Source organism: Anticarsia gemmatalis, chromosome 11 (genome assembly GCF_050436995.1).
Source record: "Anticarsia gemmatalis isolate Benzon Research Colony breed Stoneville strain chromosome 11, ilAntGemm2 primary, whole genome shotgun sequence".
Lineage (NCBI taxonomy): Eukaryota > Metazoa > Arthropoda > Insecta > Lepidoptera > Erebidae > Anticarsia > Anticarsia gemmatalis.
This window is the reverse complement of record NC_134755.1, coordinates 2,578,924-2,593,149: the sequence shown is the minus strand read 5'-3', so window position 1 is coordinate 2,593,149 and position 14,226 is coordinate 2,578,924. Positions and strand designations below refer to the sequence as shown.

Here is a 14,226-nt window from a genome sequence, read left to right as displayed (position 1 = left end):
AGGGCCATTAGTTACGTAGATTTGTCACCATGTCGTAATCAATGTGGTTAGTCATAGTGGTCCCGAAAGGTATGGAAATATTAATTTGACGTTTTCTGATGTTTCGACAACTTAGGAGAAAGACTTGGCATGAACCGTTTATCGAGATTATAATTAATCATTCTGTATGATTCCAAAATAAAGTAGCTGTATCAAATATATCTGAGCTGAACCGTCAGCTGCATAGGCCTGCGAGTCACTAATGTTCTTAACTCTGAATTTTCTATACCTCCGCCGCCCGTGAATATTGCGCTGAAAGTTTTGTAACTTATCTCTTAATGAATGTGGTTACTCATAGTGCCGGTCTCGGAAGGTTCACAAATATTAATCTGTCGTTTTCTTAGTCACTGATTGATGTAGTTGATGTTATAATTGATTTCACAATGACCAACATATTTTTGTATAATCTAACAACCATTGCACTCTTGTATACATTTTGTATATCGATAAAGATGCAGACATTTAATAAAATTTCTCCAGTGAATTTCATAATGTAATTAGGTTTATATTACCGTAGGTCAAAAAGATAAATTTATCCATTGCTATGTCAAAATAAACCTTATTGAAACGTATACATTTTGTGAAGATAACAGGCAGTGAATCTTTTATGAGTAATTTATTTCTAACACACACATAGTGAGTCTGAAGTGCGGGTCTTATGTTTTCCTACTATAATATTCTTTGACGCGTTTTTGCCTCGAACAAAATCCCTTTGTTCTCCACTTGATAAATGGGTTTGCGCTCAAAGGTAATAAAGGGAAAAACTGGGCATTTTGCAAGGGCAGAGTTATTTGAGTGTGATTGACTAAGGTGTATTTATTTGCTAGGATTTTGAGTTCCAAATTATGCTCAAGGTTTATTTGTCTGTGTCTTTATGATCTCTACAAAATGAATAATTTTTAAAAGTTGGATAAATTGTCGTGTTTGTGCATGAAAACATTACCGTGTGAACCATCCATATTTACTTAGGATTAAAATGTAAGCAGACCTTTATCTACTTTCGAGAGGGGTAGATAATACGAAGGTTTTTGATTAAAAATACTTGAAGCACGTGGCTTTGATATCCTTTAGATACACGTTGAAGGTTTTTATAAACTACTCCTTTAATAGATTTTCTAAAGCTGTGAGAAATTTGCTGTGCTAGGATGTAACCAAAATCGCCGGATTGTGTTTCTTATATAGATGTCTGCGGAAGTATCATATTTATACTCTTTGTTGTAGTACACAAAAGTCTTAAGACATTTTTAAGTCAAGAAACATTATCCTTTTAGCTAGTAACGTATGCCGTGCTAATATCTGAATATTAATTTCGCGGAAGACGAGTCTCATCCTATTTTGGTTTGTTGTTTCTTTTAAAGACAGCCGACAAATCGACCTTGTTTATCTATATTTAGTCGATAGAATATTTAACCTATGTTCAATATTCAATTGTTTAGCTTAGTGCAGTACACTGCGAGACCGACGATCGATATTATTAACTTATTAACATGGTTGCTACATACAAGTCATACAACATTCTGCTATGTTTAACCTTCATTATACTAGCGAACTATCTATTTATTTTGAAGGAGATTTCTCTAAATCAAAACGTTTTGATATTTGTTTAATATACATAACATTTTGATGTCATCTATTTTATTCAAGATGCGCTACGCGTCACTACATAATAACTATCTCACATAACACTTCCACTAAACATTACATTATGTATTTAAGTTAATTTTATAATTAAATTACAAATATACAATATAAGTAAGTTAATGTATGTATATTCTATAATACATTTATATGATGCTACATAATATTATCGGGTAAAGTGGTCCGCCATGTCGTAACATGCAGACAACGTCGCCTTTCTCTCGCGCCACCTGACCCGGACTGAATTATCCGATTTGTCGACGACCTAGACGTCGTTACAGCTCTACGACTTTTACCAGACGACAAAGGAATATTATTCGCATATATTACAAGTTAATATCTTATTTCCAACAGATTATCTCATAAGGATATGACATAATATGATGACTGAACTTGTTTTTGTTATTGAAAATCATTTTATTGTTAGTCCGGCTTAACGAATTTTGCACGCATCAAACGCCTGATGGAATACTCTCGGAGCGAAGCTCAAGAGAAATAAACAGCATTTTAATATCCGAGCTTTATTTAAATAAGTTTATAATGCTGTTCTAATAACCGATGTGTGCGAAGGCGGATAAAGGCCGGCACGAGGAGCTTTGGCCACGTGGAGTGGATGAATAACGGCGGTTGACAAAAGGAACTTAAAGTGCGGATAAAATGGAATCGTTTGTTAGGGTTCGAAGGACAAAATCGAATCAAATCCTCGATATTCTTTTAAAGGGAAATGGAAATGGTTCTACATATCGGCGAGCATGTTCATCGAGATTAATGTGGAAAAGTTTATAGGATGTTTCGTGTTTGGTAGTTTTTCAATAGATGTAAATCTTGTGGTGAAATATAATACGAGGGATACCCACATGGGTGATTATAGAAGGTGTATATTATGCTTGCAAATATTTACGCAAACTAGAACTCTTGATGAGCATGTATGTTCAATTATAACCTATACCATTACTCTATTTGTGTTTGTCTTTGTAATATAGTGGTGAATGTCGCGTGCAGTTCATATGAACGGTCATTGTGTCGCACAAGGCTACGGGTTAACAACCTGTCAATAAATCACGATCTAAGAACCCGGGACTTTATTGCCGTACGTGGATCGAACGCCCATACACATGCATACATACGATACATACATTGTACCCATATTCAGCGTCTAGACTTTAAATGGGGAAATGCCCGGCATGTGTTGGCAAAGGGAACAATTTGTTCTTGTAAAATCTGTTTAAAGAGTCTGTGGTTGAAGATTTTTCTGTCGCAATTCGTATAATGCCGCCATTCACTTTGTGAAATCTTTATTAGTTGAGGCTTGATCTGATAAACGTATAATATATGTTCCCTGTTTGTACACAGTTAATAGCGACATAAATCATTATAGCAATTCCAAGAAATCTCATTTGCTCTCTCTTATTAAAACCACGCCAATATAATGTGTATGAAAAACACATAGCTGAGATAAAATCATAGCTTCTCTTATGACAGATTCCAATTGCGTGTACTGTCACAAGTCACAACGTCTTTACTTACGACATGGAAAATATAATATCGTGTAGATTTGTGTGGGATATTTCAGAACACAGCTTAAAATGAAAAATATGTTTGTTGCTATAATTTGTTTTGATACTAAATTGACCTTTTAAGTGTGCGACCTCGGCCTATTTCGTGAAGGCTTTAAATAACACAATGAAGGAGTAAATAGCCGCCTACACGGGTAATCTCCAAAGAGATTTGTAGACGTCTGTAGACTCATTTAAGTTTGGGAGATATCTCTTGTTGTCTAGACATCGATCCGGGTGAGGTTCTGGAGCTCGAACAAGTGTTTCAATTCTAGTTACCTTAGCGATATTAAATATAGAGATAGGTACGTTTAATTTGAGAAGTTTTCATCTATCTACAAAATATGCTCTAAACGTTATCTAAGTGTGTCTATCAGTAATGATAACGTTTCGTGCTTTTCGTGATTGGCAGGTGACAGACACACGCTTTGGTACAATGCATTCCAAAATGCGTGATTTTTCTTTTTGTCATGTGAAAGTATAGTTTTTTAGGACTAAATTAAGTGTTCTTCGAGAGTTCCAAAGTACTTCTATATAATTAGTATGGGTCCTATACGTATGGTTATGATACGATGAATTTATTCCTCATGTAACAAGCTCTCGTTCTCGCTCAGTGATTAGGTCGATCGGTCCAAATCCGTTCTAAAATAAACGTTAATTAATAATGCATACTTTGGCCCACGTCACGTTGGGATCACGTGCTAACTCTTTTTGTTCAGACGACCCGGATTTGTTGAGTTGCCTTTTTGCAATTTTCATTAGGGTCTGGAAAACCAATATCGATCGTTACAATAATGTTATTTTTAAATACGTACCTATAACATTTAAATAAGTGTCGTATTTGATTATAAGTTAGGTGTAATTATTATTTTTTTCTTTAGCATTCGTATTACATTTATTATTTATTTTATGTTTGTAAAGTCATTACTTTAATCGCCATCGTCATACTTTCCACTACAAAAACTATACATTTTCACACAAAATATCAACACATTTTCTAGGTATAACGTATTTACCACCACAGACCTATGTATCTAGGGAATTACTAAGAAAAAAGCAATGATTTGTTCCTAGGGATAAACAGGTACTGTCCCTGTCTTAGACAACAAAAATGTCCTATAAGGTTGCCTACAATCCATTCTTCATAAATCAATCACCAGTTGCATCATAACAGGCTTGAAACAATATATTTTATGTACTGAATGAACGTAATTTTACGAGTAAAGGGATTTACATACCTTCGCATATTTATTACCATCCGCTGCCATTCAAAACTATATGTATTAGAATTTTACACACGATAGAAATGAATCACGTTGAAATATTACCTTGTTGATGAGCTGTTCCTAGTTTAGACATTACGAAGCATTAGGACTATTACTATGACTAGATATATGCCTTTAGGCTACCTGATTAAAAATATGAGTATAAAATACTTTTTTACAACCACTAGGATCCATAAACATATTATTATTTTGAGTTTTAAATTGATCCGAAAAGAGCTGTAAAATAATCGTGGATTTCTAATTATTCCACATCAGAAAAAACAAAACTGGAAGTTCTATCTAGGATCAACAGTTTGATTGCCTACAGTTTACCCTCTCAAGAAATTAAGGGGAGTTAATCACATCGATACTGATAAAGTTACAGAAATGATAGTCTCATTTGTATTGGTTCTAGATAGCGATGTGTAATAGTAAATTGGAGTGGTGTTCCCCGAAGCTGGCATCATTAATAATCCGTTAGATCTGTCGGTAGGTTGTACTTGAAATGAATCGCTCGGTAATCTGTCTGCCTGTCGTCATCTGCTATTTTATTATGTAGCCCTTTTGGAAATATATTACTTGTGATGTATCTTCTAAATGTCAGCAAAATCAACAAGTAAAAAATATCTTTACAACAGAAAATGTTTGTGAGGTTGTTGTCGTAGCCGTAGCACTTCAGTATAAACTGGAATCAATTTTAATATTAGGAATTCTTAATAATATACTTTCTGATAGTCGCAAGCCTTTTATTTTCAACTTTTCATGGTTCATTTGACAATACATGAGTGAGGTTTACCTGACGTGTAAATCAATACAGGGAAAATGACGTGTCGAAATAGCCATGCATCACAAAAATGGAAGAAATGCCATAAATTAGCCGTCGCCCGTGGCATGTGATCACCGCCACATAATAATGTCAACACCTACTAGCTTTGACGGCATGATTCATGAACGATAACGAACCTTGCCAACATGCACTGCAGCCCATCATTTCTCCTTTTACGACTATGATAAATGACTTCCAGTGAAGGTGGTCTTGTTGCCGCCATAAACATATTTGTTCTGTAATCAGTACGAAAGACCTTTACCAAGTTTCAATTAGGCTCGCGCAATAAATGCCGCAACTGCATTTTTAGGAAACAATGACAAAAATAGCTAGTTTCCCTGTTTTCTATGATGAGCCAACACGTTACAAATTTAGTAATAAAAATTGCTTTTGAAATTATAAATATACGCAAGAAAACATATTTTTATTGAACTCCGAAACCTTAAAAAGCCTTCGCATTAGCATAATTTTAATTTCATATTTATGCTAACTATGATGTCGCAAAGTTTGCTTAATACTAGTTAATACACGGCGGCACAGTGGTTTTGCGCGTTAATCCTACTTCATACACTTTAATCATGAAGTTCTTACATTTAGTTAGAAGACTTTGTGTCGTATGAACGTCGGTACACAAAGGCAATAACACGTACACGTTATACATACAAATTAGTCCAATGTTTGCTTGTAATTCTACGGTTTAGAACATTCATAGCATTAGCGGTAGAGTAGAGGGCGCTGTTTCATCTTTCACGTCTCGGCGTCCGGGTGACCGACCTCCATTGTTCCAGCCGAAAGAGATGTCAACAGCCCGTAAATTACTAATTAGACAAGATGCTCCGCTCCGTTAAATGTCTTTCACCGTTCCCGAGCGCCTACAAGTTAGACGAGAGCCTGCTTGGAGTCCATTACTCTCAATTTATGTAATAAACTGCTACAACCCGTATGTATTTGTCGCGAATTGAAATAAAACTTTGTATCGTTGAGAATAGAAACACACAAAACGAATGCTTAACAACGTCTTGATTTTGACGTCAGGTGCAGACGTTCATTGTTTAAACGTATCACGTAAATATTTACCTGATTTTGTACCTGTGGATTTTATATTCTTTACGCCAGTTTGGAAATTGGATTTTTGACTACGATTTTCACCTTTATAGTCGCATGTTATATATTTTTCTATGGCTACAATTATAAAGTGAATCGGTTTAACTACAACCAACTGTGTGCTTAAAAAAATACGTACCAAAGAATAAAACGTAAACATTTTCCTGAGGCTAAACTGACAAAAAATAAAAATAGAAGCCGAACGCAGTAAAAAAGCAGTGACACAAATTGTCGGGCGCGCCTGTTTTATCAATCGCTTACAGGAAAGCTTGCTTCGGTTACTACAGGCGATTACTCGCTTTAAAAACCGTGGAGGAAGGACAGAATTCTAAGTACCACATAGGCGATAAAAAGTGCATTGATCGCACTGACCGGGTAACGAACTTGCGTACTAAACACGTTTCATTAATTTATTATTGTTATTACAACAAAGCGTTACAATTGATTCGATCCAATTCCTTGTGTTTCAACCATAAAGTAATTGTATTCGTAGTTCCAATGAACGCGATATTAATCTACGTGCGTACGCGTGAAGTGTTTACTAACTTGCATTCTTTTGGTTACCAAATAACTGGATTGAAAGTTCATTTATACCTCCACACACTTCGTTTAATATTAAATAACACAGCTATATCACACTAACAAGAAGCACGATAAATTCTTATTTTTATACGCATAAGAAAAATAAAGTTACGGATCGCCCACATCGACCAATTTAACTATGAAGTTGGAAGATGTATTCAGTTTCAAAACACTAACCTATCGATTTTACTTATTAGCGCTTACTGTATTTTTTCTTTAAGAAACCATTAACACTATAGAAAAATAACATTCATCGATATTCCTGGAAATCACCAGGCTCTGCCTTAAAGCCAAAGCGGGAGCAATTTTTAAACGTAACAAAGGAGAAAAATGGATGTAAACTTTATCCTTATGAACATTCATAACGCTTCCTGAAGCCTTTGCTAGCACCACCACAAAAGCTCAAAGCAACACACAAAACATTTCACAAACGTGTACAGCCGTTCATTTTAATATGAAAATAGTGAAATAGCGTAGGTCTACAATCCGTTGGAATGAAACAAAATACTCACAATTATTTCTCAGGTGTTCTCAATAATGCAAAGTTAACTGCGTATTTACATAATCTGGATTGCGATACATAATAAATTAAAACATAAATTGTAATTTAATACGCGGGCATTTCGACTATGCGAACGGCCCTTTACATTTTGATTAAGTGCCTTGAATACAGATTGTAGATAAAGGCGATTTGTAGACTTAAGTTGAAAATAAACGCTTTGATTTGATTAGCTTCACTTTCATACCTTTTTAGTAGAATTAAAAGATTAAACTAAATCCAGCTTTGGAGTGAGTAGGCTAATTTAGGTTGAGTTTTATTGATCTTATACTCGGCTGGTGTGTTATTTGGAATTCGTTTGTGAAAACAAGATTAAACACAGTATTAAGTTTTACCTATACTAATTTGCAATGAAGTCTATTCTTAAAAAAATATAAGCCATTGTGGTTTTAACTGGACTAACGACTACGGATATTTAGTTATTGAGTCATTGTGTAAACATTCACATCGACCCACCGCGGCGACGTACAATCATTAGAACATTATAACAGTTTCCACGGTACATAGATTTGGTACATTACTATTCAGTGTTCGTGTTTACAGTGTTAAATAAGCAGTTATTTTCATTTTTACTGTGCATACGTCGAGGCGAATCATACGCACTTTATAATGAGGAAAAGTTTGTTTTGCTCACTTTTACACACGATGGGTATTACCTCCTCTAGTAATATTATAAACAAGGAAAAAATGTTTTACGGGAAAGTTTTAATGCATATTTATAGTTGCTAAATGATATTGTGAAGTTAAACTTCGTACCTAGTCTGTTATTCGATTCGATGTCTGCGTCACGGGCGATTTTCGTCGAATTATTATGACAACATTGGAGATTCGTCACGCAAGAAGGACCTTTAAGAATGAAATGCTCAAACACGGACATGACTTGCGTAATGTGAAATGTTGTATTTTATTCATAAAAGTAAAATATTAACTCAATTGAATTCTTTTACTGCGACCGCAAGCGAAGTGGTCCTTGACTTGTCATCGATGGATCATAATATTTTCCATGTGCCCTAACTTTGAAAACAATTGAGAACCTAGACCTTTGCAAGCAGCTTCCCTATTAGACTCTTGTGACTAACACATGTTTTTAACTTAGACAGACAGTCAATGTAACATGACTATTATATAAATTGTGTACAAGATAAGTGAATCCATGACGCGTATTGTATCGGGGCACTCTGGTGTCATATACAGCTCGTATTAGTACAATAATTGGCGCGTTGTGATGTTGTGACGTCAAGACAACCGGTCACAGCAGCCGGCTCGTTAACGGATTCCACCTCGCACTGGATAAAGGAAAAACAACAAACACAATTTGTTACTTTAGATCAAAACAAAGTTTATTTCGATATATATTTTCCTCGAGTACAACAACAAAACAACAACATTATTGGACTCTGAATAAAAACACAGATTTGTAGGGTAGTTTTTCCTCTCAAATAAAGTGAAAATTGTAAAATTATGAATAGTCATTGAAAATGTTTATTTATTTAAGGAATACAAACAATCATCATTATGCAAATAGGTATGAAGCTCACAACGTTTTCCACATATTAAAGAAATAATGAGTATAGTTCAACAAACTCGGGTGCACTAAGTTAGCCAACTAAAGAAAAATATTATTTGAAATAAAAAATCTTAGCAAAAGAGGTACATACATTATGTTCATTACATTGATTTTAAACAATACATAATTGTACTTTCCATCTAAATGTTGCCAGTACTACTGACCTAACGTCAACACTACTTTGCTATGATAGTCACTGTGCGTAAATCAACTGAATACGGTTAGAGTGGAAACCCCAACATACTTGGATAGAAGCCAGTATGTTTATGAGCACCAAGAAAGCTTAGGATGTGATTGAAATATTGTATAGTTTGCTGTCAATAAACTTAGTCATAAAACTAGCGAGGGAACTGAATTGTTGGTATTGCTAACCGTTAATAGTTATATTTTTTGGTAACCTTGGCTATCTTCAGAAAAATATAAAAATCTGCTGTTCCATGTTTCTTAGTCTACAGTATACTGGGGTCAGCCAAATGAGAATCTTAGAAAAATATTCTGAACTTATGCCTTCAACTTTGCCCCGCAAGATTTCTATTAACGACCTTTCTTGAATAAAAAAAGGTTGTCTAATTATTATTACTCAAGGATGCTGTTATCAGTTATTACGAAGCTTCAGAGATTATCCCTTAATCCCTTGCTACTAAACTTACATTTCTAACCCCCGGTTACTGAGGTACATTTAGCGGTAGTTTATCCATTCAATAGCGTTTAAGCTTATATAAAAATGACAATTTGAATAGATAAACTACTGATAAATGTACCTCAGGAACCGGGCATAAGAACTTCAAATGCTAACAATTTCTTTTCTTTGTTTCCAGGGCGATGTATTGGAGTGCCCGCTATGTCTGTCTATGTTCAGCGCGAGCAGCATGGTGCGGCTGGCGTGGTGCGCGCACCGCTGCTGCGAGCCCTGCCTGCGCCAGTACCTCGCCATCGAGATCTTCGAGGCGAGGGTGCCCGTCAACTGTCCAGTCTGCCACGAGAGCATGCACCCCTCTGGTAAGAAACATAATATTATTCTTCTGAACTTTCACTTGTTAGGTTTTCGTTTCATAATCAGTATCACCTTTAACATTTTATGAGTCCGATTGCAGAACAAAAACTTTTAGTTAGTCGCTACACGTAATTGAGGACTTTAAAAAAACCACGGACTCAATTTTTTTTGTTCTCACTGTTTCGGAATATTTATTTGTAATCATCAGTTTTAAGTAAGCTAAGGAGTTTTTCAATCCATTGCAGAACTTGTCATTAATATCCTTTTTTCTACCTATATGTTGTCCATTCCTACGCTATTCAGCTAAGTGTTGATAAACTTGTTTCATCTCGTTTTAGACCTTATTTTCTTTTAACCTTACGATTCAATGTGTTACTATGCTGATAATATTTGAATGAAATACATAGTAACCGGTTTTAAGAGATTTTTTTACATAAAATAATATGGATTAAAGTTGTTGCTATCTATGTCTACTGAGTTACAATCCAATTGCCGTTTTATATGCATGGTTCTATCATAGGCGACAAGCAAAGGAATTTGTCGCTCCGTCACACCTATTCTTGGATATAACGATAACTTTACATAATATTATTTATATTAAAATTCAACACGTGTCCTGTGAACATGTTGATACAAGCAATAAATACTAGCATCCATTTTTAGAAATTTTACAATGCATTATACAAAAACTTCCTATTTAAAACTGGTCTTTTAATAATTGATATTCGACCGCAATTTAGTGGTTTATGTAACGAATTTATTCGTGACATCAATCTGTCTCGTACGAATTGACCGGGATACTTCCACTGCAAATTGTGTGTCAGTCTTTGTTGCGATTAATATTTACACAAATGTATTGTGACGCGTATGATTTTACAATTTACGAAAGCGTGTTCACATGGCTGTGGCATCGATTTATCGTGTGCTTCATTGTTTCGTAGTTTCGCGGTTGAGTCCCCGCAAATCCCCAATATAGGTGAACCACTAATTCGAATAGTTGTGCAACTACTTGCCGACACCTCTAAACAAACTTTGTAAATCAAATAACCCCTTTTAGTGTAAGAGAGCTGTCGAGTTTCTTAGGTCTATCGCACCGTGCGGTTTCCCTTTGCCGTTGCTCGACTCTCGTGTTTTCAAGAGACGATATATGCAACTAGGGCGGTGTAAATTGAAATTCTAGACTGAAGAACTCCAAGATTAAGTTTTATAACGAGTTTGTTCAGTATTTGCATAGTGTTGGAACTAGCGAGATTTTGAATTATAAAGTTGCTTCTATTTTATGTATTCCTTGCTATTACTGAGGTATAAAGAAAACTGTTCTCAAATTAATTTTTATAAGGCTTTGAGTAGTTTTGTACTTAACTTCATATGAAATGTGCACGTGACAAATGAATTGCATTATCATACAACAGTTCCGCGAAAGGTGATTAATAACGCACAATTATCAAGAAGTGCAACTCAAAAGGCAAAGCTGACAAGTTGTAATAAAAGTATTTGTGTCAAGTGAGTGTTGCAACAACACACGGTTACATTGCTTAATGCTTGATGCTGGCTCAACAACATTTACTGTTATTCATTCACTACACATCCGGATTAATATTAAAAATATTGTAACAGGATTTTCTAGGGGCCATTGATTTCTTTTTGCGGGTTTTTTTTACTAAAATTACTGTTAAGCAGTGAAAGTTCAATGAGGATTAATAGTCAAGTTTATTTTTCTTCTCTCTCTCATCAAAAATGTAGGAGGTCTCAATTCGACAGTTTTTTTGTTACGATTATTTATAGTGTAAGATGTATGATTAAATAGCAATCGTTACATAATTATAATCAATGTGTTAAGCAGCCTTATTGGTGCTTGCAACTAAACGCTTTTTATACAATCTACATATAAATGAGTATAACTTGTATTCGGATGATGAAGCATCTACAAATATAGGCATAGACAATCATAATTTTATTATATTTTATTTTATCATAAATATTTATTATATTCCGCATATAGAAATAACAGGTTTTAAAGTATTTGTAGGTTGCAAATAGAACCAAATTCATTATTATTTCCTAGATTTACCATTTTAATTAATTAGCTTATTTACGGCAGAACAGTTGTCTTACTTTAATCTTAAATTACATATTTTCATAATAAATAATTGTTCTTTCATGGAATATTTATTTTTATAGCACAAATAATAAATACTTTTCAATTATATTAAGTTTTTCTTTTGAGAGGAAACTCCTCGTGTTCAACACCTACACATATTAGGTGGCCCGATTTCAATCTAGGGCACGTTAGATGTTAGTCGTTTTACGTTACAACAACAAACGAAATGAGGAAAAAACTGTATTCAAAAGAAGAAATCCTATTTATTTTTCTAGTACACACTTCTGTTTACTATATTATCTAATCCTTAAGAGTTCTGCCAAGATCTAAATAACATCTCTGTGGTCAGTGTTAAATATGGTTAAATACGTGACCATAGGCGGATTTCATATTTGTACTAAACTTTTCCGCCATTTCCTTTAAGTATATAAAAAACAAATCCCAGCTGATGTAAGATACAAGCTAAAAGAGAGGTAGCCATTTTAGAGTAATATCTACGTATTCTTATGTCTGTTGTGTGTTTGTTGCAGACGTGCGTCGTATCGTAGACAACCCGGTGCTGTACGACAAGTACGAGGAGTTCAGCGTGCGACGCGCGCTCGCCGCGGACCCCGACACGCGGTGGTGTCCCGCGCCTGACTGCAGGTACGTTCACAACATAACCTGCTATTATAGCAGTCTCTTATTTCAAGGTTCAGTCACTACAAGTAACTGATCCAACAATCTTGATATAGTCGACCCTTGACTTTCCCTATTTGGACGGCAATGATGACACAGTTCCAGATCTACGCTTGAAGTCTTCTAGCAGTAATGAGGGTTATTAGCGAACTTAAAAGTATGTTGTTTATGATGACATGTGCAGTTTCGCGGTAGTGGCATCAGGCTGCGCGTCGTGCCCCAAGCTGACGTGCCTGGCGCCGGGCTGCGGCGCGTCGTTCTGCTACCACTGCAAGGCGGCGTGGCACCCCACGCAGACCTGCGACGCCGCGCGCCGCTCGCGCCAGCCGCAGCCGCACGCCGCGCACGCGCCCCGTGCGCAGCAACCCTCCCATCCCGACATCGACCACGGTATGTACCCACTACTATAAGTTTTGCCACGTTCTTGTACATTCTACAAATCAACGCATCTCACTATGAATTTAACCTAATGACATCCACTTTTAGAAAAGAGCAGGGTTCAGATGATTTTTTGCTCCACTAAAACCTTCTTTTGAATGGATATAGATTTATTTTTTAACTTTTTAGGTGAAGTGAAGCCATGTCCACGGTGCTCGGTGCTGATCGTGAAGGTGGAAGACGGCTCGTGTAATCACATGGTGTGCTGCGTGTGCGGCGCCGAGTTCTGTTGGCTCTGTATGAAAGAGGTCTCCGACTTGCACTACTTAAGGTGAATATTTATTTCCTCTGTACTAATATTCTTCACTCAACTTAGCGTTCTGCCGTAAACATATCGTTATTAATACAATTTATTCGCATTACAGTCCAAGCGGGTGTACATTCTGGGGTAAGAAACCGTGGTCGCGGAAAAAGAAGCTCCTGTGGCAGCTGGGCACGCTGGCGGGCGCGCCGCTCGGCATCGCCGTGGTGGCGGGCGTGGCGCTGCCCGCGCTGCTCGTGGGCCTGCCGCTGTGGGCCGGGCGCCGCGCGCACCGCCGCCTGCGCCGCGCGCCTGCACCTCGCCGCCGGGCTGCTGTGGCTGCCGCCGTGGCCGCCGCGCTGCTCGTGTCGCCGCTCGTGGCGGGGCTGGCCGTGGGCATCGGCGTGCCCATCCTGCTGTTCTACGTGTACGGCGTCGTGCCCGTGTCGCTGTGCCGCGCGGGCGGCTGTGCGGGCGGCGCGCCGCCTCCCTCCGCGCCGCACTTCGACGACGAGCGGGATCACGCGCCAGACCAGGACGCCGCCTCCCGCCGACTCGAGCCTAGCATAGGTAAGTGTGTGCACAATTAATATCAAAAAGGTCCTCACGGATGTTTATACGAACTAAATATATCTGTA

The 14,226-nt window shown here is 36.9% G+C and overlaps 1 protein-coding gene across 1 annotated transcript in view; it reads left to right on the top strand.

The window, feature by feature from the left end:
- Positions 1-14,226, top strand: part of LOC142976389 (E3 ubiquitin-protein ligase RNF19B-like) — a 51,344-nt gene that overhangs the window by 36,033 nt on the left and 1,085 nt on the right. Inside the window, exons 3-7 of the mRNA XM_076119705.1 lie at positions 9,955-10,135; positions 12,762-12,876; positions 13,094-13,299; positions 13,477-13,618; positions 13,713-14,158. Of these exons, the coding sequence (XP_075975820.1) occupies positions 9,955-10,135; positions 12,762-12,876; positions 13,094-13,299; positions 13,477-13,618; positions 13,713-14,158 (1,090 nt within the window). The remainder of the gene's footprint in view (positions 1-9,954; positions 10,136-12,761; positions 12,877-13,093; positions 13,300-13,476; positions 13,619-13,712; positions 14,159-14,226) is intronic.